The 20,548-nt window shown below is 55.7% G+C and overlaps 2 protein-coding genes across 4 annotated transcripts; both read left to right on the forward strand.

Annotated features, from left to right (window-relative positions):
- The first annotated feature begins 95 nt into the window (after positions 1–95).
- On the forward strand, positions 96–9,031 carry TAS1R1 (taste 1 receptor member 1). 2 transcript variants are annotated; one of them, XM_004385119.2, is made up of 6 exons: positions 96–1,064; positions 2,871–3,177; positions 5,114–5,875; positions 6,302–6,493; positions 6,789–6,909; positions 7,801–9,031. In XM_004385119.2, the coding sequence occupies exons 1-6, from the start codon at positions 871–873 to the stop codon at positions 8,730–8,732; spliced, it is 2,508 nt and encodes an 835-aa protein (XP_004385176.1). In that variant the 5' UTR covers positions 96–870; the 3' UTR covers positions 8,733–9,031. The 2 variants fall into 2 exon arrangements, with proteins under 2 accessions (XP_004385176.1, XP_004385177.1); XM_004385120.2 differs by lacking the exon at positions 5,114–5,875.
- Positions 9,032–11,815: 2,784 nt separating this feature from the next.
- ZBTB48 (zinc finger and BTB domain containing 48) lies at positions 11,816–20,211 on the forward strand. Of its 2 annotated transcripts, XM_023739372.1 has the most exons (11): positions 11,816–11,881; positions 12,337–13,085; positions 13,487–13,728; positions 16,290–16,401; positions 16,969–17,061; positions 17,408–17,494; positions 17,651–17,805; positions 18,299–18,435; positions 18,515–18,679; positions 19,135–19,223; positions 19,863–20,211. In XM_023739372.1, the coding sequence occupies exons 2-11, from the start codon at positions 12,396–12,398 to the stop codon at positions 20,157–20,159; spliced, it is 2,067 nt and encodes a 688-aa protein (XP_023595140.1). In that variant the 5' UTR covers positions 11,816–11,881; positions 12,337–12,395; the 3' UTR covers positions 20,160–20,211. The 2 variants fall into 2 exon arrangements, with proteins under 2 accessions (XP_023595140.1, XP_004385178.2); XM_004385121.2 differs by lacking the exon at positions 11,816–11,881 and having other exon boundaries at positions 12,252–13,085.
- The last annotated feature ends 337 nt before the right edge of the window (positions 20,212–20,548 follow it).

Genomic DNA, 20,548 nt, shown 5'->3' on the forward strand with positions numbered 1-20,548 from the left:
CCGTGGAGTCAGAAGAAGGAGCGGCCTCGGAGCCCCTGGCGCCCTCTGCCGGCGGCACCTGCCGGACCCCGGAAGAGAACCTGGTGTCTCCACCCGCCCCTCGGAGGCTCCAGGCAGCCCAGGGCGTGCTCTAGGGCGCCGCCGCCTCTGCGACACCGAGCAGGGCCAGTCCCCGCGGGCTTTATTTACATTATGCAAAAACTCACCCTGGCAGGTTTGAGAGAGAAAGCTAGAAACCCCGGGTCCAGCCGCGGGGGCCACCTCTCCGGAAAACCACATTACTGCAGCCTAGTTCGTGCAGAAAAAGTCCCGGGACTGGTGTTTTAAGCAAAGCCAGATCATTTGCATACCCGCTGTTTGCATGCGTTTGTCTTCGGACTGAAGAGAGCAACCCTGGGTGCTAGGTAACTAGGCGAAACCAGGATGATTCACTCAAAATTTCAGTGTCTGAAAGCTGGGGCCTAGGGGAGAAGGGGTGTCAACTCCTAGTCATGTCTCATTCAGTAAACTGAGGCTGGCCCAGGTGAAGAGGCTCTAGAGCCCACAGCTCCCTGACAGACGCCCTGCACCCCCTGTCGCCTGGAACAGAAAACGACAGAGCTCGCAGAGCAAGGACAAAACCACAACTGCGGGGAGAGGAAGGCCCGTGGTGCCGCCTGGTTTGCATCGCGCCTTTGCCTTGCCCGGTTCCTGAAGGGACCGCAGGCCCGGAAGGCCAGGGCAAACACCCGGTCTCTACACCAGGTCCACGTCCCACCCCTTTCACAGGCATGAGGTTGCTACGCATCCAGGCAGCTGCCTGGTGTTCTATTTAAACAGCCTGGCATCGCAGAGGTTCCTCAGCCATGCCAGGTGCGGGCATTGGCCAGCATGCTCACCCTGTCCACTCACCTGCTGGGCCTGCAGCTGTCCCTGGCCTGCTGCTGCTGGGCTTTAGCCTGTCAAGAAGTGGAGTCCTCCCCTGACTTCAGCCTCCCAGGGGATTACATCATAGCAGGCTTGTTCCCTCTCCACGGCGAAAGTCCAGGGGTGAGACGCAAACCGGAGGTGACGCTATGTGACAGGTGAGTGAGGGGTCAGCAGAGTCATCATCTAGTGGGGCCTGTGGGGACCCTTGGCCTGCCCTCCTCAGCCAGGAGCTTTGCCTGGACCAACCCCTCACCTGAACAGCCCCAATCCCTCCATCCATCCATAATGGCCACCTTTGAGCCACCTTTGAGTGTGGGCTAGGCCTTCCCAGGCACATCTGCCCAGTTTCCACTTTGAGACACGTTACTTTGTCCTTGTGTTATGATCCCATTCAAGTTATTTTCTGGCTGTATGATGTCACTAGATGGCAAGAATCAAGCAAGGGTGGCCCTTAACCTTCTCCCATCTCCTCCCTACTCCTACCTAGGTTCTAAACTCTTTAGTCTCCCCTACGGCAAGTGGGGTTCTCCACAGAGAGGGAGGGGGTACACACAGCAGTAGATGCTTCAGGGTCAGCAAAAACAAATTAGGTGGGAGCCTTCATGAAGTTGACAGTCTAGGTAGAGAAAACCAACTGCTTTTCTTCTAAAGCGAATAGTTTCTTGTGGTCTATGCAAATCACAGATTCATAAGGCTAGAGAATCAGGGCTCCTGCTGCAAGGTACCCTCAGTGGGAAGCACAGCTGGTGTTTGGCCCAGGACAAAGGGTCTGGACAGCCGGGCTGTGGGAAGAGAAGACACAGCTAGGAGGAGAGGTTAAGTAGTGGGGCAAGGGGTGGGGGAGAGGGAGAGGGAAAGGGAGAGGGAGACATGAAAATTGGCTTCAGATAACTGAAGGGTTATCTTCTTGCCGGGGCACTGAGCTTCTTCCAAGTGTCTCAGAGGACAGAAGTGATAGAAATGATGGAAGAACCTTCAAATGAGTAGAGAGGCTGGAAAACAGGGTGGGTTAGCACAGTCTTTGAGCAGGACTGAATCATGTCGCCAGCATGTCCCTGTTTGATTCCAGACAGCAGTTCCCAGTGTAGGCCACGAGCATAATTCACGAGTATCCAGTGAGAAGCATGAGGTACACAAGGTTGAGCAGATTTCTCTGCTGCAGGACTTCAAGCTTTTCAGTGTTGATATGCTGATCGCAAAGGGGGCCATCAGTTCCCCTATCTCTCCAACATTTCCAGGATCTGTGTGCCCCAGGGCCCAGATTGAGGCCATGGCTATAGGGGACTGGATAGATGACCTGGAGGTTCCTCTCTACCCCGCCTATCTGGTTGCCATCAAATTGGCTCCAACTCATGGCAACCCCATGTGTGCTGAGTAGAATTGCTCTATAGGGTTTTCATGATTGTGACCTTTCAGAAGCAGATCACCAGGCCTTTCTTCCAAGGTGCCTCTGAGTGGGCTCAGACTGCCAACCTTTCAGTTAGTTGCTGAGTGCTTAACCATTTTTGCCACCCCGGGACTCTTCCTCTCTACCCCGAAAGCCTGGGATTCTAGGAGGGCAAAGGATCTCAGTGGAGTCCCTGGGTGGCACAGTTAATATGCTCGGCTGCTAACTGAAGGGTTGGGGATTCAAGTCCATCCAAAGGTACCCAGGAAGAAAGCCTTGGTGATCTCCTTGCAAAAAATCAGCCATTGAAAACCCTATGGAGCACAGTTTTCCTCTGACACACATGGGATCACCATGAGTCAGAGTCAACTCAACAGCAATTGGTTGGTAGATTTAACCATATAAGAAACTGCCAAGTGGTAGTAACATTTTGTAGTCAAACCCTACGGAGCACAGTTCTACTCTGACGCACATAGGGCCACTATGAGTCAGAGAGGAGTTGATGGCAACTGGTTTTGTAGAGGGTTTCTGCAGGGCCTGTCCTTCTCGGCTCTCTGGCTTTGCTTTCCTATAGGCCCAACAACTTCAGCGGCCACGGCTACCACCTCTTCCAGGCCATGCGGCTCGCCATTGAGCAGATAAACAACTCCACGTCCCTGTTGCCCAACGTCACCCTGGGCTATGAGCTTTACGACGTGTGCTCGGAGTCTGCCGTTGTGTATGCCGTGCTGAGTGTTCTCACCCCGCGGGGGATGCGACACATAGAGATCCACCAAAACCTGTCCTACTTCTCCCCCAAGGTAGTGGCAGTGATTGGGCCTGACACCACCAGCCATGCCGCCACTGCTGCAGCCATGCTGAGCCCCTTCCTGGTGCCCGTGGTAAGCTGGGGCTTCAGCAGTTTGCCTATTTCCTCCTCTGGAAGTCCAGCATGGGCAGGGCGGGTGGGCAGGAGCTACTATGCCGCTGGAGGCCAGCCTGGCCACATGGCTCAGGTGGCAGAGGTGCCTGCCCCCTGTGACCACTGCCCCAGTGCTCCTTCCTTTCCAGTTGCTGCTTCCAGGCTTCCCTGCCTCCACCCTTGTGGAGAAACCCATTCTTCTTCGAAACTACTGCATTTAGCCAAATGCCGTCTGCCCTTCAGTCTGCTCCCGGCTATTCCTTGAGAACTGAACACCCTTAGCTTCCCACCACGTAAACACATCTACCTGCCCCCCTTCCTTCCTGCCTTCTTCCCTCCTGGCTGAGAGATGGTAGCAACCCACACCTATGCTCAATGCCATCCTGTCCCCTTGCCTCGGCCCATCAATTGTCCCCCTCTCCTCCTCCTTGTCAGTCTCTCCCTAAAGCTCCTTCTTGGCTTATGAGCTTGCCTGAACCCCTCCAAACCCTTCCAGACACTTGTACGCTCAGCATTGTCCATGTGGTCTCTCTCTGCCCCTTTCCGTTGAAACTTAGCAGCAGAGTTCTCTATTCTTGCTTGCTTCCTTATTTTTCATTTGCTCCTCAGTCCTGAGTTCTGCCTCCACCACTCTTGTCCTTGCTGTGATGTGGAAGGCCCTCTAAATCCCCAAATCCAATGAGCGCTTTTCAGTCCTTCTTTATCTTGCGTGACTTTTTTGTGACATTTTGGCCAGTCCCTCCATGAAGCTCTCTGCTCGGCATTTATGATCTTCCCTCTCCCCTACACATTATTTCTCTGTTTCCCAGACAGAATCGTCATCCCCTATTCCTCTGAGAAGGAACCTGAACACAGGCCTGCCCTCTTCTTTCCTCTCCTGATCCCATGCAGGCCATGGGCTCATGGCTTCACTTCCAGCTTCTGGACATTAGAGCTTTATCTCTAGATGCTCACCGGACATCTCTACTTCCTGGACCCAGCAGGCCCCAAACTGATGTCACCTTGCTGTACAACCAAATCCTCTTTTCTTTCTGCACACCCCTCTCAGCCCACTTGACCACACAACCGTCTCTACCCAAGCCAGAAACCCAGAAGTCCTATCTAGATTCTTCCTCCCCCTGCTCTCCATGCTTAGTCAGTTACCAAGGCCACTCATTCTATCTTCTAAACTCTGCCAAGTCCACCCCTTCTTTTCCATTGCCACTGCCATAGCCTTAATCCAGACCACCACCATCTCTCACCTAGATGATGCCAACAGCTCCCTGTGGGTTCTGCTTGGTTCCAGTCCTGAGCCTTTTCCAACATACTCCTCACTGAAATCAGAGATATACTGCTAAAACACACATCTGAACAAGCACTTTTCTGCATAAACCCCTAGGGGCTCCTCATGGCCTATAGGATAAAGCCCAAGCCCCTTAGGCCAAGAGTTAAGGCCTCCCTGACTGGGTAGTGCAAACTGTTAATGTACTCGGCTGCTAACCAGAAGGTTGGAGGTTCAAGTCCACCCAGAGGTGACTCAGAAGAAAGGCCTAGTGACTCACTGCCAATTGGTTGACTTGACCTACTCGCGTTCTCCTTCATTCTAGCATCTGACCAGTGCTCCTCCAGCTGAACAGAACTCCTTCTAGGTCCCCAAACACATCATTCTATTTCACTCCTCGCACACAAGTTTTGTTTCCTCTGCTTTAGGTGCATGACCCTGCCCCCTTGTCCACAGTAGAGTCCTTCCCTGTGGGGCCTGCCCTGTTCTTTGCATGTAATTTGTCAATTTCATACGTCATGTGCTTCTCCCCTTGAGGACCAGGGCAGGGACCATGTCTCAGTACCCTCTGTGTCCCAGCACCCAGCACAGGACCCAGCCCTGGGGCCTCACTGAGGTTGATCCCTGTGACTTTCCTGCATTGAACTTCCCACAGATCAGCTACGAGGCCAGCAGCATGATGCTCAGTGCCAAGCGGCAGTACCCGTCTTTCTTGCGCATGATCCCCAGCGATAAGAACCAGGTGAAGACCATGGTGCTGCTGCTGCAGAGGTTTGGCTGGGTCTGGATCTCATTGGTGGGCAGCAATGGCGACTATGGACAGCTAGGGGTGCAAGAGCTAGAGGAGCAGGCCAGCCGGAAGGGCATCTGCATTGCCTTTAAGGGCATCATGCCTTATTCAGCGCGGGCAGGTGACGAGAAGATGCGGGGCATGATACACGACTTGGCCCAGGTGAGGACCACTGTTGTGGTCGTTTATGCTGGTAGGCAGCTTGCCAAGGTGTTCTTTGAGTCTGTGGTGCTGGCCAAGCTAACTGACAAGGTGTGGGTTGCCTCTGCGGACTGGGCCATCTCCAGCCACATCACTGAGATGCCGGGGATCCGGGACATTGGCACGGTGCTGGGTGTGGCCATCCAGCAGAGGGTGGTCTTGGGCCTGAAGGACTTTGAAGAGGCCTATGTCCGGGCAGACAAGGGGGTGCTCAGATCATGCCCCCAGGGCTCCTGGTGCAGCAGCAACCAGCTCTGCAGAAAGTGCTGGACTTTCACGCGGGACAAAATGCCCACACTTGGTACCTTCTCCATGAGTTCTGCCTACAGCTCCTACCGGGCTGTGTATGCCGTGGCCTATGGCCTCCACCAGCTCCTGGGCTGCCCCTCAGGAGCCTGTTCCGCGGGCCTTGTGTACCCCTGGCAGGTAAGACAGCCTAGCCGCAGGCATCTGCATCAAAGGGAACAACCACTCCTGGGGCAAGCAATGTGGCTACTCTCTGGCCACCCTTGGTTGTGGGGGGGCGCGCACAAAGGCCTGACTTGAGGACTGGTCCCTTTTCTTCTTTGAACCTTGCCTCCCCCATCCACCCTGCCTTGGAAGCATCAAGGACAAGATCCAGGGCTTACGCTAAAGAACTCCTTCATTAAAGACCTCTTCTCAGGAAGCTGGTTGAGAGGGTTGAGGGACTTTCCAGGAGGGCAGGGGGCTCTAAGGAACAGACCATCCAGGCAGGCTGAAATCACCCAGGATGGTAGCCCATGAAGGCCCCAGGCAGGGAGGGAACTGGGCGGGCAGAGGAGGGGCAGCCTATGTCCTCTGAGGTGGTTTCATGATCTCTGTGTGTTTCAGCTTCTACAGCAGATCCAGAAGGACAACCTGACCTTTAACAACCATGGGAACCTTCTTGGTGGCTATGACATAATTACCTGGGACTGGAGTGGCCCAGAGTGGAGCTTCAGAGTCATTGGCTCTTCCACATGGTCTCCGGTTCGGCTGGACATCAATAAGACCAAAATCCAGTGGCACAGAAAGAACAACCAGGTAGTAGGGATGCAGTCTCTCCCAAGGTGACTGCCTCAGGAGTAGAGTGGGGGCAATGCTCACACTCTTCACAAAGCAGGAGAGGGACCCCAGGTACCAGGATAGCATGCTCTACTCAGCCCTGCCTGAGAGGTGCCGGGGACTAGAAGACAGGTGCCTGGTGGGTGTTGGTTCACACCATTGGGAGTGAGCGGTGGGGCAGACACACAGAGATTCTGTCCTTTCATTCTACATGTGAGTTGTCCCTTGACTTGGGCCCCTCCACATGGCCGTAGAACACTTGGTCTTCTTGCAGGTGCCCAAGTCTGTGTGCAACAAAAACTGTTCAAAAGGGTACCGGCGCATGGTCACGGGTGTCCACCACTGTTGCTTCACTTGTGTGTCCTGTGAGGCTGGAACCTTCCTCAACGAGAGTGGTGAGTGGGCACGTGAGTGGGTGCAGACGAGAGGCCCTGCCTCAGGCCACATGTGCACCCCTGGCCCCAGAGCCAGGGTCCCAGGCACTCTGCTGTTAGGTACACTCTGGTTGGAGGATACCCACCACCAGTCTGAATTCTGATCAAGCAGAAAGAAATGACAAAGTGAAAACCTCAGGCCAGGTGTGTCCTTCATCATACTTCCTACAGGTGCAGACTGATAGTAACTTCAAACTCTTCAACCAAACGGATGTAGCTATCATTCCCTTTGTACCCTCCTATCTGTATAGCGTCCCTTCTATTGCCCTTGCCAAAGACAGGCAGCACCTTGAACATAGACACTAGCAGGTCTGCAGCCCACAAAACCAGCATGCCCACCCCCGATGCCCCACCCCCCACCCAGTGATGCAAGGTTGAGATCAGAGAGCAAATTGAAGTACCTAAGGAAATGCTTTCCTCAGCCCAGTGCTGGACTTCTGAGGCCACATTCTTTACTTTGAATATTTCTGCTGGGGTGGGAATTTCGTATCACTTCTGTTCTCAGAGTCAGAGAATGCACAGAACAGCAGCTCAGGAAGGTGGATCTGGTTAGTGAAAGGGCTTGGGATAGAGATGCAAAGGAGCTTCCTTAGGGGCTGCCTGCTTCCATCCCATCAGAATGTTACTGGTATATGGGAGGAGCTGCTAGGCTAAGGTCCTTCCTAGGGACCTCTTGGTTTGCAAATCCCTTCTGGGACCATACAGGACCTACCTGTGTGTCCCATGTGGCCTGGGGACCCCACTCAGGGTTACCCCCATTTCAGTGGGCCTGGAAGAGCCTAGCTCCTCTGGTACAGCTCTCCCAGCTCTGCTCACCTGGTTCTCAGGAGCCATCTCCACCTTCCTTTCCAGACCTCTACCACTGCCAGCCATGTGGCAAGGAAGAATGGGCACCCCAAGGAAGCCAGACCTGCTTCCCACGCACCGTGGTGTTTCTCACCTGGCATAATCCCATCTCTTGGGTGCTGTTGGCAGCTAATACGCTGCTGCTGCTGCTGCTGGGTGGGACTGCTGGCCTGTTTGCCTGGCACTTTGATACTCCTGTGGTAAAGTCGGCAGGGGGCAGGCTGTGCTTCCTCATGCTGGGCTCTCTGGCGGTGGGCAGCTGCAGCCTCTATTGCTTCTTTGGGGAGCCCACACTGTCCACCTGCTTGCTGCGCTTGGCCCCCTTTGCCCTCGGGTTCACCATCTTCCTGTCTTGCCTGACTATCCGCTCCTTCCAGCTGGTCTTCATCTTCAAGTTTTCTGCAAAGGTGCCCACTTTCTACCACGCCTGGGTCCAAAACCACGGTGCTGGCCTGTTTGTGGTGCTCAGCTCAATGGCCCAGCTGCTGATCTGTCTTTCGTGGCTTGTGGTGTGGACCCCGCTGCCCACCAGGGAATACGAGCATTTTCCCCAGCTGGTGGTGCTTGAGTGCACCCAGGCCAACTCACTGGGCTTCATACTGTCTTTCGCCTACAATGGCCTCCTCTCTGTCAGCGCCTTTGCATGCAGCTACCTGGGCAAGGACCTGCCAGAGAACTACAACGAGGCCAAGTGCGTCACCTTCAGCCTGCTCCTCAACTTTGTGTCATGGATCACCTTCTTCACCACGGCCAGCGTCTACCAGGGCAGGTACCTGCCCATTGTCAACGTGCTGGCTGTGCTGAGCAGCCTGTGTGGAGGCTTCAGTGGCTATTTCCTCCCCAAGTGCTATGTGATCCTTCGCCGCCCAGATCTTAACAGCACAGAGCACTTCCAGGCCTCCATCCAGGACTACACGAGGCGCTGGGGCTCCACCTGACTGCCTGGGCAGCACTAAAAGCCTCCCCAGCTGGAGGGGCCTGGGTCCCTAGGAGGCTTTTGGGCTCAGCCTGTGGGAACACCCCAGCCCAGGCCCCAGGCTGCCAATTGAGAAGAGAGAGAGATGTTTGACAACGTGAGCTGGTGTAAATTGCTGCAATTTGATGGCTTTCTCTGGACTGGACTTTGCTTATGGATGCTCAAAGTTCCAACCAAAACAAAAGATTCTTCAGATCAGGAAACATGCTTGTGGAAATTGTCAAATGGGAACCTAACTTGCTGTGTAAACTTTCACCAAAAACTCATAAAATATTATTAAAAAAAAAAAAAAGGAACATGCTTGTCTCCTTAGAGTACTTGTTTGATAGAGTACTGGTTTGATAGGGATGGGCAAATTAGAAATTGGCTACGTAAAATGGGGAGAGGTAAAGGCATGAAGTGGCTGGCTTACACACTTTTGTGAGTGTACTTACTCTCATAATGAGGGGGACAAGGGAGGATCCCCAATGAATAGTTTCCTCTCTTCCTGATGGGTCTGGGGAAGGGAGGGTAGGGGAAGATGCTGATAGGATTATATGATTCAGCTGCGAGTGTTGACTGTTAGCAGGTATCTCGGTCATCTAGTGCTGCTTTAACAGAAATACCACAAGTGAATAGCTTCAACAAATAAATTAATCTCTCACAGTCTAGTAGACTACAAGTCCAGATTCAGGCGGTCAGCTCCAGGGGAAGGCTTTTCTCTTGTCATCATCAATCTTCCCCTAGACTAGGAGCTTCTCTGCACAGGAACCTTGGGTCCAACGCTCTGCTCCAGGTGCTTCTTTCTTGCTGGTATGAGGTCCCCAACTCTCTGCTTGCTTCCCTTTCCTTCTGTCTCTTGGGAGATAAAAGGTGGTGCAGGCCACACCCCAGGGAAACTTCCTTGACATTGGATCAGGGATGTGACCTGCGTAAGGGTGGTGTTACAATCCCACCCTAATCCTCTTTAACATAAAATTACAATCACAAAATAGAGGACAACCACACAACACCGGGAATCATGGCCTAGACAAATTGATACACACATTTTTGGGGGGGACACAATTCAATCCATGACAGCAGGGCTAGTTGTGATTGTAAAAACTGTAATTGTAAAAACTAATTTAAGGGAGTACAGTCCCTTAAAGGTTTTACTATGCTGATACCTTGTGAGGCAGAGCAAGGGGATAACATTCTCTCAGTTAAATTTTATCAGATGCCAGAAAGGGTGAAGCTGAGATGACTTTTGGAAAACCTGACCAGATAAGATGGATACCTGCAGCAGACCTAAATGGCTGGGACCTGAGAGACCTTACCCGGAGGACTTTTTGCCCTACTGAAGGACTAATTGTTAATGACTATTTTGGACTAGTAAAATGATTGGGAGGGGAAGTTATCCTCCAAATATGGAAGAACCGTGGCTAGAAGAGCCAGAGGGTGGCCTCTGGTGCAGTGAATTATTTAATATAGTTCTTTTTGCCATGCATGGTCTTGTAACTCCTACAGAGTGATAGGGTGGGACTATGCAAATAAGGTACTTGTGGCCTACCAAGGGGATTAGACAGCCTGCTAATAATGCAAATAAGGTGCATGGAACCCCTGGGGGGGGGACCATGCAAATAAGGTGTATGGAACCCTAACGAGGGGATTGGTCAGTTTTACCATCCCACTAGGCTTAAAAGAGAGCCAATCCCAGAGCAGAGGGGGGACCTCACTGCCACCAAGAAGAAGAGCCAGGAGCAGTGTGTCCTTTGGACCTGGGGTCCCTGTGCTGAGAACCTCCTAGACCCAGGAGACGGGGAGAGAGAGAGAGAAAGAGAGAGAGCTGTAACACTGGAGATAGCATGAGACCGCAAGAATGAGAAGCAGTGACAGAGAAATCGTGGCAGCAGAACCAGGAGATTAGCACAAGACTACGCAGTGGGCTTCCCAGCCCATAGAGTGAGGTAGCTACAGTGGGTGTGCTGACCCACAGAGCAAGAGCTGAGTGCCTTTGGGCAGGAGGCTTCCTGGTGGAGTAGGGTGCCTCTGTGCACTTATTGGGGAGTTAAGAGCTTTGTAACACTTGCCTGATCAAGGCAGAGGTGAACCAGCGGGGCCCAGGGGCCGAGGGAGAGGGCCAGAGGAAGGCTGAGGAGCTGTCCTGACCGAAGAACTGTATCCTGAGTTATTCCTGATCTTGAATTATAACCTTCCCTAATAAACTCAATAATCTTGAGTATGGTCTCTGAGTTCTGTGTGGCCATTGCAACCAATTATCCAACCCAATATAGAAGTAGAGAGTGCCTTGGGAGGGACAGCTGGTGTCAGAATTGGTAAAAAGGTTGCAGACAGGAAGCATGTCTGACCTCCCCCTCATAGGAATCAACCTTGTGCTGATGTTGGGCGGTGATTTCTCTCCTCTCCCTCTTGAAGTTAGAGGAGGTCAGACGACCCTAACACCATTTAATAAGCCATTTAATAACACCATAATAACTGTTGCCATCTAGTAGATTCTGACTCATAGTGACCTTATGGAACAGAGTAGAACTGCCCCATAGGGTTTCCAAAGAGTAGCTGGTGGATGGATTTGAACTGCAGACCTTTTTTTGGTTAGCCGCCCAGCGCTTAACCACTCCGCCACCAGGGTCCGTTTTACACAATTTTAAAACACACACACACACACACACACACACACACACACACACACACCCATTGCGTAGAGTGGATTCCGACTAACAAAGACCCTATACACAATAAAGAGGGAAAATGCGTGTCTGGGTCTTGGCTAGCTTCCTGCCTAGAGACGGGGTGGGGCGTCAGGGCGGGACCATATTACAGCTGGAGCCCAGCAAAGACGGGGCGTCCAGCTTGCTGTTGCTGGGCAACTTCGCGGGCGTGGCCCCGCCCCTTTCTGCTTTCCATTGGTCGTTCGCTGAGTGACGGCGCCCCCAGAAGAGGGACCTAGAGTCCCTACGCCTCTGAGGCGTCCCGCCCCGGCCAGCACGCCCTGACGTCACGTCCGGCGGCGGAGAGAGACCGCGGCTGTCTTTCCAGGATCCGTCGGGCACGTACGGTCCGGGCGGTTGGTCCGGGGGCTGTGGGGGCGACGGGGACTGGAACACTGGGGCCGGCACGGTGAGGACCTCTCAGGTGAGGAGGGCGGGGGACGAGGGCGGGAGGGAGCGGGCCGCCTTGGCCGCTAACCGACATGTGATTGCGACTCTTTCCGCCCGGCCGCTGAGGACCTGTGGGCGGGGCGTGGGCTCCGCTCACCTGGCCGCGCGGCCGCTTCCTTCGTCCGGTGTCATCTCGCCTCTCCTTCCGCCTCTTTTTCCCAAGCTTTGATTGCTCCGAGCAGCACCCTTTCACGACCCTGGCGCTCCTATTCCCTGCCATGACTTCCCCGCCCCCAGCCGTCCGCTTACGCCCCCGCCGCCTATCCTCTCTGGCCGGTCCCACTGTGGCTAGCTCACCTGTCCCCCGTCCCCCTGGAGGCGCTCAGTCTCTTCCTGTCCTCAGCGTGAATCCTCCAACCTTGACCCAAGCCCTCGCTCCGATAATGTTTGAGGAGAGCAAACCGCCTGTTACTCTTGTCTCACATCCAGGGGCTTTCTCTTCGGCTTGGCCGGCCAGGTGCCCCTTCTGCCTTCCTCCCTTCCAGACCATGGACGGCTCCTTTGTGCAGCACAGCGTGAAGGTTCTGCAGGAGCTAAACAAGCAGCGGGAGACGGGCCAGTACTGCGACGCCACCCTCGACGTGGGGGGCCTGGTGTTCAAAGCGCACTGGAGCGTCCTCGCCTGCTGCAGCCACTTCTTCCAGAGCCTCTACGGAGATGGCTCAGGTGGCAGTGTTGTCCTCCCTGCCGGCTTCTCTGAGATCTTTGGTCTCTTGCTGGACTTTTTCTACACTGGTCACCTTGCCCTCACCTCTGGGAACCGGGATCAGGTGCTCCTGGCAGCCAGGGAGTTGCGTGTGCCAGAGGCTGTGGAGCTGTGCCAGAGCTTCAAGCCCAAAAACCTGGTGGGACAGGCCCCAAATGGCCAGAGTGGGCTGGGAAAGCTTGCCTCCCAGGATGGGAGCGGCTGCCTCAAAGAGCCAGAGGGCTTGGAGGAAGAGGAAGTTGTGGAGACTCTGGGTCAGGCCCCCAGGGCTCAGGATACCAGCAACAGTCACAGCCCTCAGAGGCCCCCACTGTGCCCCTCTGCTCAGAGTGAGAGCCCTTCCTTCCTCCATGTGAAATTCAAGCAGGCTCTGAGGCCTGGTCCCCCAGAGGACAAGGAGCCTGAGGACTGCAAAGTGCCCCCAAGGCCACTCGAGGCTGAAGGTGCTCAGCTACAGGGTGGAAGTCATGAGGTACTGTGCACAGAGGTGCTGGGAATGGGAGGCAGAGGTAGGGGGGAAAGACTGACATTTTCTGGCATACACCTGGACCCCAAGGGAGAACCTTTGTTACCGGGGTTTGGGACAGAGGCTTTCTCTATACCTAGGTAGATGGCGCATCCTGCAGCGTTGGGTTAACACTGTGCATGGTGACCGGGATCCTGGGGTGTAGTGAGCCGCATCGGGGGCTTGGTGTTTCCCCAGGCTTCCATTTCCCACGAACAGAGCCACTGACTTCCCTGGGACCTTGAAGGGAATAGTCACTGATGAGGGGACTCCTCTGGGATGTTGGGGCCTAGAATGGAAATGGAGCTGATCCCCCCCTGCTGATTTCTGTGGTGACCTCGGTCTCTTCTACTGCCTCTCTGCTCTAGTGGGAAGTGGTGGTCCAAGTTGAGGATGATGGGGAAGGCGATTACGTTTCTGAGTCTGAGACTGTGTCTGCCGAGAGAAAGTCCAACGTAATCACGAAGGCCTGTGTAGCCAAGCCAGCCCTGGGCTCAGGCTCCCCAGTGGCTGAGCCCACTGAGAACAGGAGAGGCACAGTGGGGCCAGTCGAATGCCCCACTTGTCACAAAAAGTTCCTCAGCAAATACTATCTAAAAGTCCACAACAGGTAAATGCTGTTTTTGTTTCCTTTTCCTATCTGCCATTGGGGGAGGGGCCTGTTCACCCCACTTCTGGGTGCGTGGGCCCTCTCAGACCTGCAGAGTGCCGGCGTTGGTTTGCCTCTGCTCATCAGGGACTGAGGACCCAGCTTGGTTAGAGTCCTTCCGCCTCCTCCTCCTGACCACAATCCTGTGGTTGGGGATGGGTATGTGGACACCTTGTTCTACCCACTGTGGACCTTGACCCCCAGCTGGCTTCTGCCAGGGGATGAGAGGAGTGTGTGGCCCTGAGTTGTGGCTCTGAGGCCCAACCTTCCATATCACTAAAGCTTGGCGGTTGGGCTTTGGGCCACAGTGCTGATCTTTAGGGTGGGTGCTGCCCACGTTTCTGGGGGAGATGCTAGTCTGCACCAGAGTCTCATGCTGGCGGACCACCCAGGAGAGTCCAGGCAGATCGCAGACCACCCCAGGCTTCCTCCCACACTGGGATGTTCCCAAGACTCCCCTGGCAGCAGCTGCCCCAGAGCAGAGCACGCAGGTACACACACAGGTTCAGTGGTGTATAAAAGACCATGTGTCTGGAGTTGCAGTGTTCAGTAAGGTAGCCAGTAACCCCATCTGGCTATATTAACAAAGTTAGATAAAAAGTTCTGTTTCTCAGATACAGTAGTTACATTTCAAATTCTCAGCAGCCACATGTGGCTACTGGCTACTAAATTGGTCAGTGCAGATGTCGATGTTTCCGTTACAGCAGAGTTCTTTGGAAAGTGCTGCTCCAGAGTCTCTCTGCAGGGTTCCTAGGGATGTTAGATGACGTGCCTTCCAGTGCCCCAGCCTATAACCTCACTGGTCCCCTATAGCACTGTTTCTTGACCAGGCAATGTTAGGCACATAAGTTTTCTTGGTATAATATTTAGGAAGCCCCTACAGTCAATTGGTGTCGGAGCTGGGGTGGGACCTCTGTGTGTACCTGTGTGTTCTATTCTGAGGCAGCTGCTGCCAGGGTAGTCTTGGGAACATCCCATTGTGGGAAGGAGCTTGGGGTGGTCTGGGTTCTGCTTGAACTCCCCTGGGTGCACCCGCAGCATGAGGCTTTGGTGCACAGCACTGTCCCGGTCCCTGCCTTGGGCTTCGGGTAGCTGGACTGGCCCAGGGAACTGGGAGGGGAGTGATAGCCTCATTGGGATGGGTGACGAGGACAGGTGACATGGCGGCATGGATGAGTGAAGCGTCTGGCCTCTGGCAGGAGCCAACTCGGTGCTGCTTATGGTTGAACCTTGAGGTCAGGGTTCATTTAGTTCATTGATTTGACAGACCATCTGCTAGGTAGCAGACAAGAGTGCTTTGGACACTTGGGACACATTAGTGAGCGAAAAGATTCCTTATGGAGTTAATTTTCTAGCAGGGTGAAACAGATGACAAATGTAGCAAATAAGGAAGCAATACGGTACGATAGAAGGTGAGAAACGCTACGGAAAAAGAAAAAATGAGCAGTGCCGGGGGCTGGGAAGTTCAGGGTGGGTTTGGTTGCAATTTTAAATAGAGATGGTCTGGGCAGACTCACTGAGAAGGTGAGATTGGAGCAAAGACTTGAGGTGAGGAAGGTAACCGAGTGGATAAATGGGAAAGAGTGTTCTGGGCCAAGGGAAGTGCCACAAAGGCCCTGAGGTAGGAGTGAGCCTGACGTGTTAGAGGTAGAGCAGGAAGGCCAGCACACCAGAACAGAGGGAGCCAGGTGGAGAGACCTAGGGTGTTAGGCCATGAGGTGAGGGGCAGGCCAGTAGGCATAGAACAGTGCGTCCGTGGGCCCCGTGGGGCCCTTAGAGTAAAAGGGGACGCATTGGAGGGTTTTGAACAGAGAAGTGATTCATTCTGACTTAAAAAATCCCTCTGACTACTGAAGTTCAGACCCGTGGGAGAGCCAGGGGTAGGAGCAGGGTACACTGTCCTATGCCAGCTGGCCTGCCCCTCACCTCATGGCCTCACAGTCTAGGTCTCTCTACCTGTCTCCCTTTGTTCTACCGTGTTGGTCTCCTTGCTTTACCTCCAACACCGCACTGGGGGGTTGTCAGTGGAGATGAGGAGCAGTAATCAGTTTCTGGCCACAGTGTAAATGTGGAGCCCACAAAGTTCTGGGCAGGTTGAATTGTTTCTGCAGGTAGTCAGGACCCAGAGATTGTTTCTGCTTCCAGAGAGCATGCTAGCCCGCTGGATCACCCCCTTACCCTCTGTAGTGGTCAGGTTGGTGGTGGCTGCTTAGTGAGGCTGGAAGAGGTGGGGCTTGAGGCCTGCTCTCTGCTGTGGCCACTGGCCCTGCAGGGTCTCCACTGAGGGGCATTCTGGCCTTGCCCTGTAGGTTCCTCAGCCCAGATCAAAGGGGCCTGCCCTGCCTGGGGCTTTCTGGGGTCTGACTGAGCCCTGTGGTGAGCCTGGCCTGGCCTCAGGACAGCTCTTCTTCCTATCTGCTGGTCAGCACCCACTAGTCCATGGGGAAGCCATGGGGCACTGGGGGAATGAGAAGCTGAGGGGCCCCCTCAGCCCCTAAACCCCCTTTCATTTCTCCTGGCAGGAAACACACTGGGGAGAAACCCTTTGAGTGTCCTAAATGTGGAAAGTGTTACTTCCGGAAGGAGAACCTCCTGGAGCATGAAGCCCGGAACTGCATGAACCGCTCAGAACAGGTACTTGGAGGCTGGCCCAGGTCCTGTGGGCAGGTCTGCTGGTCTCAGCCTGCCTGCCATCTGGGCCAGGTGGGAACTCTGTCTTGGATGGGGCTGTAGACGAAGGAGAGCCACAGGGTCTTCGGATGCCATTCAGTCCATGGCCTGGCTTTATATGGACAAGCCCAGGAGGGCCTCTGGGAGGCAGTCTGGGTCTGCCTGCCCAGGCCTGGGCCCACTCCACCTTGGGCTTTGGAGAAGGGGTGTGTCCACAGGGGGTAGCTGCTAGAAAGGCCTCTCAGCCTGCCTCCCCTCCTATCCCACCACTGGCCGCAGGTGGCAGGACCCATCAAAACCCTACCCTTCTCTTCCCAGAGGCCTGCTGGGCATGAGAAAGGTCTGGTACGGTGGGTTTGCGGTGCTCAGTGGTGGTCAGGGCAGGCAGTTTATGTGTTGCCCTCTCCCACCCGAGCGTCCCACCCCCCCAGGCAGACTCCTCCCAGCAGCAAGTGGAAGCCCGGGCAGAGGCTGCCGCCACGGGCAGAGGCCCCCCCTGATGCCGGCCCCGCTTGCCCCTCACACTGCCAGGTCTTCACATGCTCCGTGTGCCAGGAGACCTTCCGCCGGAGGATGGAGCTGCGGGTGCACATGGTGTCCCACACGGGGGAGATGCCCTACAAGGTCAGGCTCAGGCCTAGCCCATGGGGTATGGGCGGAGGGGAGCCTCTGGACCGGGGTGCACCCTCAGGACCCCTCCTCCCAAGCCCTTTATGGGGGTGGTGTCAGGCATCCCTTGCCCATCTAGTGCCCTCATACTTCAGCTTCACTGCCAGAGAGGGCAGGCTTGGTGTCCCTGTGAGCAGAGCACTGGGCAGCTGAGCACTGTGCCCTTAGCCCCTCCTTCACACCAGACCGATGATCCTCCCTGCATCTCAGGCCAGGCCCTGCCCTCCGGTTCCTGCCCTGATGGCCAGGGGTGGCCAGGCTTCCATCATTGCCCTGAGGTAACTAGGGACCTGTTTTCCAGTGTTCCTCCTGCTCCCAGCAGTTCATGCAGAAGAAGGACCTGCAGAGCCACATGATCAAGCTGCATGGAGCCCCCAAGCCCCATGCTGTACGTGTTGTGCTGGGCCAGGGCTGGGCTTGCTGTGACGCTGGGACTGTGGGAGTGAGGCGGCTGGAGGCTGCCATGTGGGTGGCAGAGGGGACTAGGTGCTCCTGGCGTCCCTGCCCTGTCCTCATCCTGGTCCTGACCCCCTCTGCCTGGCAGTGTCCCACCTGTGCCAAGTGCTTCTTGTCACGGACGGAGCTGCAGCTGCATGAGGCCTTCAAGCACCGAGGCGAGAAGCTGTTCGTGTGCGAGGAGTGTGGGCACCGGGCCTCCAGCCGCAACGGCCTGCAGATGCACATCAAGGCCAAGCACAGGTGTGGGCAGCCGTCCTCTCCCTGTCTCCTGGGTTAGCCACCAGCCGGCTGGGAGAGCAATTTGCTGGCATTCATGTGGGATGAGAGTGTGTCCCTGCCCCTAAATCCAGGGCCTGCTCCCTTACTGGGGCGGGGGACCTGGTGGGTGAGCAAGAGTTTGCCAGGCAGAGAGGATGGGAGGGGGTTTCTGTGTCTCCCTGGGCAAATTCTTGGTTCTCAGTCACACCTCCTGAACCCTGTTATGCCTGGGTCCTGTGACTCCCGGCCCCGTAGGCGTCTCCTTCCACTTGGGATGGAGGTGGGGCCCCTGTCCTGGCCCCTGCTGCCGGGTGGTCCGATGCAGCGTGGGCCTAGTCCAAGGGTGCAAGCAGCCTTGTGTTGGCCTTGCCCTGTTTCCTTGGCTTTGTGCCTAGGCATGCTCCCAGCTGCAGTGGAGGTAAAGGGGACAGCTTCCCTCAGTGATGCCTCTGCCCTGTGTCCCCCGCCTGGACAGGAATGAGAGGCCGTACGTTTGCGAATTCTGCAGCCACGCCTTCACCCAGAAAGCCAACCTCAACATGCACCTGCGCACACACACGGGCGAGAAGCCCTTCCAGTGCCACCTCTGTGGCAAGACCTTCCGAACCCAAGGTGAGGCAGGCTACCCACACCCCCCACCCCTGCCCTGGGAACCCATCCCAGGCATCTGAGCCCTCGCTTGTCCTTGTAGCCAGCCTGGACAAGCACAACCGCACCCATACTGGTGAGAGGCCCTTCAGCTGTGAGTTCTGCGAGCAGCGCTTCACCGAGAAGGGGCCCCTCCTGCGGCACGTTGCCAGCCGCCACCAGGAGGGCCGGCCCCACTTCTGCCAGATCTGTGGGAAAACCTTCAAAGGTACCTGGGCAGGCAGAAGGTCACCCACCCTTGCCCTTCCCTGAGGAAGGTCTGGATCACCTGCATTTCCTGCTGACGTGAGGTGGAGGGCTTTCAGGGGAGAGACCAGGCACAACAGTGGTTTTCACTTACTCATTTCCAGCAGCAGAACCTTTCCGCTGGTGGAGTTTCTTATACCCTATAATCGAGCAGAGGAGAGTGGAGCTGCTTTGAGGGAAGTGGAGGTGGGCAGGTCCTCCAGGGTGCTATGTTGTAGCGAACTCAGGGTGGTGCTGTGGAGTCCTGGCAGGGTCCTGTACAGCAGTAGGCAACTCCTGGCGTCTACTCAGCCCTCCTTGCTCTCTGCTTGTTTCCCCATGAGCCCCGGGTCTCCCAGTGTCCCAACTTCAGGGCATGCTCCTGGCCCACTACCCACATCTCCTGGAGGGCTCCTCATGCCTTTGTCCCTCCTGCAGCTGTGGAGCAGCTGCGTGTGCATGTCAGGAGGCATAAAGGAGTGAGGAAGTTCGAATGCACAGAGTGCGGCTACAAGTTTACCCGGCAGGTAGGGCACAGGGCTGAGCCTGGGCTCCCTGTCCCTCCACCTCAGGCCTCCCTCCCCCAGTCCTGGGCTCCCCACTCCCTTCATCTCAGGCCCACCTCTCCCCATTGCTGAGCTCCCTACTCCCTTCTTCTCAGGCCCACCTCTCCCCAGTCCTGAGCTCCCCCCTCCATCTCAGGCCCACCTCCCCCCAGTCCTGAGCTCCCCCCATTCTCTACCTCAGGTTTACCCCCCACCCGAGTTCCCCCTTCCCTTCGTCTCAGGCCCATCTCCCCCAGCCCCGAGCTCCCCCTTCCACCTCAAACCCCCCTCCCCCCAGCCCTGAGCTCTCCCCTCCCTTCATCTCAGGCCCCCCTCTCCCCAGCCCCATCTTCTACCTCAGGCTCATCCCCCAGCCCTAAGCTCCCCCTTTCCTTCATCTCAGGCCTGCCTCCCCCAGCCCTGAGCTCCCCCTTCCCTTCATCTCAGGCCCCCCGCTCCCCAGTCTTGAGCTCCCCACTCCCTTCATCTCAGGTCCACCTCTCCCAGCCCTGAGCTCTCTCTTTTACTTCAGGCTCACCCTCCAAAACCTGAGTTCCCCCTTCCCTTCATCTCAGGCCCACCTTCCACTAGCCCTGAGCTCCCCCCCATCCTCTACCTCAGGCCCACCTGCGGAGACACATGGAGATCCATGACCGAGTGGAGAACTACAACCCACGGCAGCGCAAGCTCCGGAACCTGATCATTGAGGACGAGAAGATGGTGGTGGTGGCGCTCCAGCCACCCGCTGAGCTGGAGGTGGGCTCAGCTGAGGTGATCGTGGAGTCCCTGGCCCAGGGCAGCTTGGCCTCCCAGCTTCCTGGCCAGAGACTGTGTGCAGATGAGAGCTTTGCCAGCCCAGGTGTCATGGAGCCCTCACTCATCATCACAGCCGCCATCTCTGAGGATTGTGACACATAGCCCGCCCTGGTCCTGTGGCCCCACACCCCAATAAACCACATGGCTTTGGACTTGGGTGTTCCGGCATAACCAGCAGTCCTTTCCCCAGATCAGGACTGCAGTGATGCCCCCTCCTCTGTGCCGTCAAGAAGTGGGGCCCTGCCTAACCCTTCCAGAGTACACAGCTCAGCCAGCGGTTCTCTTCCACGTTGTCTGGAGACGGCAGCTTTGTGGGCCAGGCCTCTGGCCCCAGACCCTCTTACATCTATTATTTTGTCCCTCATTCTCCCAGGACTTTAGAACTGGGAGCATTAGCCAGATATGGCTATAGTGTTGGCTATTTCATAGTTGAGGTGGTAACAGCTAGTCGGGGTAGAAATCATCACTAAGCCTTTGGGAATGAAATCAGA

Source organism: Trichechus manatus, unplaced genomic scaffold (assembly GCF_000243295.1).
Source record: "Trichechus manatus latirostris isolate Lorelei unplaced genomic scaffold, TriManLat1.0 scaffold00133, whole genome shotgun sequence".
NCBI classification, from domain to species: domain Eukaryota; kingdom Metazoa; phylum Chordata; class Mammalia; order Sirenia; family Trichechidae; genus Trichechus; species Trichechus manatus.

Bases quoted from the DNA above. Each gene is read 5' to 3' on its own strand.
- TAS1R1 (XM_004385119.2), top strand. From the start codon at position 871: ATGCTCACCCTGTCCACTCACCTGCTGGGCCTGCAGCTGTCCCTGGCC. The intron at 3,178-5,113 runs GTAAGCTGGGGC...AACTTCCCACAG, and splicing joins GCCCCTTCCTGGTGCCCGTG to ATCAGCTACGAGGCCAGCAG. The intron at 5,876-6,301 runs GTAAGACAGCCT...TGTGTGTTTCAG, and splicing joins GCCTTGTGTACCCCTGGCAG to CTTCTACAGCAGATCCAGAA.
- ZBTB48 (XM_004385121.2), top strand. From the start codon at position 12,291: ATGTTTGAGGAGAGCAAACCGCCTGTTACTCTTGTCTCACATCCAGGG. The intron at 17,062-17,407 runs GTCAGGCTCAGG...CCTGTTTTCCAG, and splicing joins CGGGGGAGATGCCCTACAAG to TGTTCCTCCTGCTCCCAGCA. The intron at 18,680-19,134 runs GTACCTGGGCAG...TCCCTCCTGCAG, and splicing joins CTGTGGGAAAACCTTCAAAG to CTGTGGAGCAGCTGCGTGTG.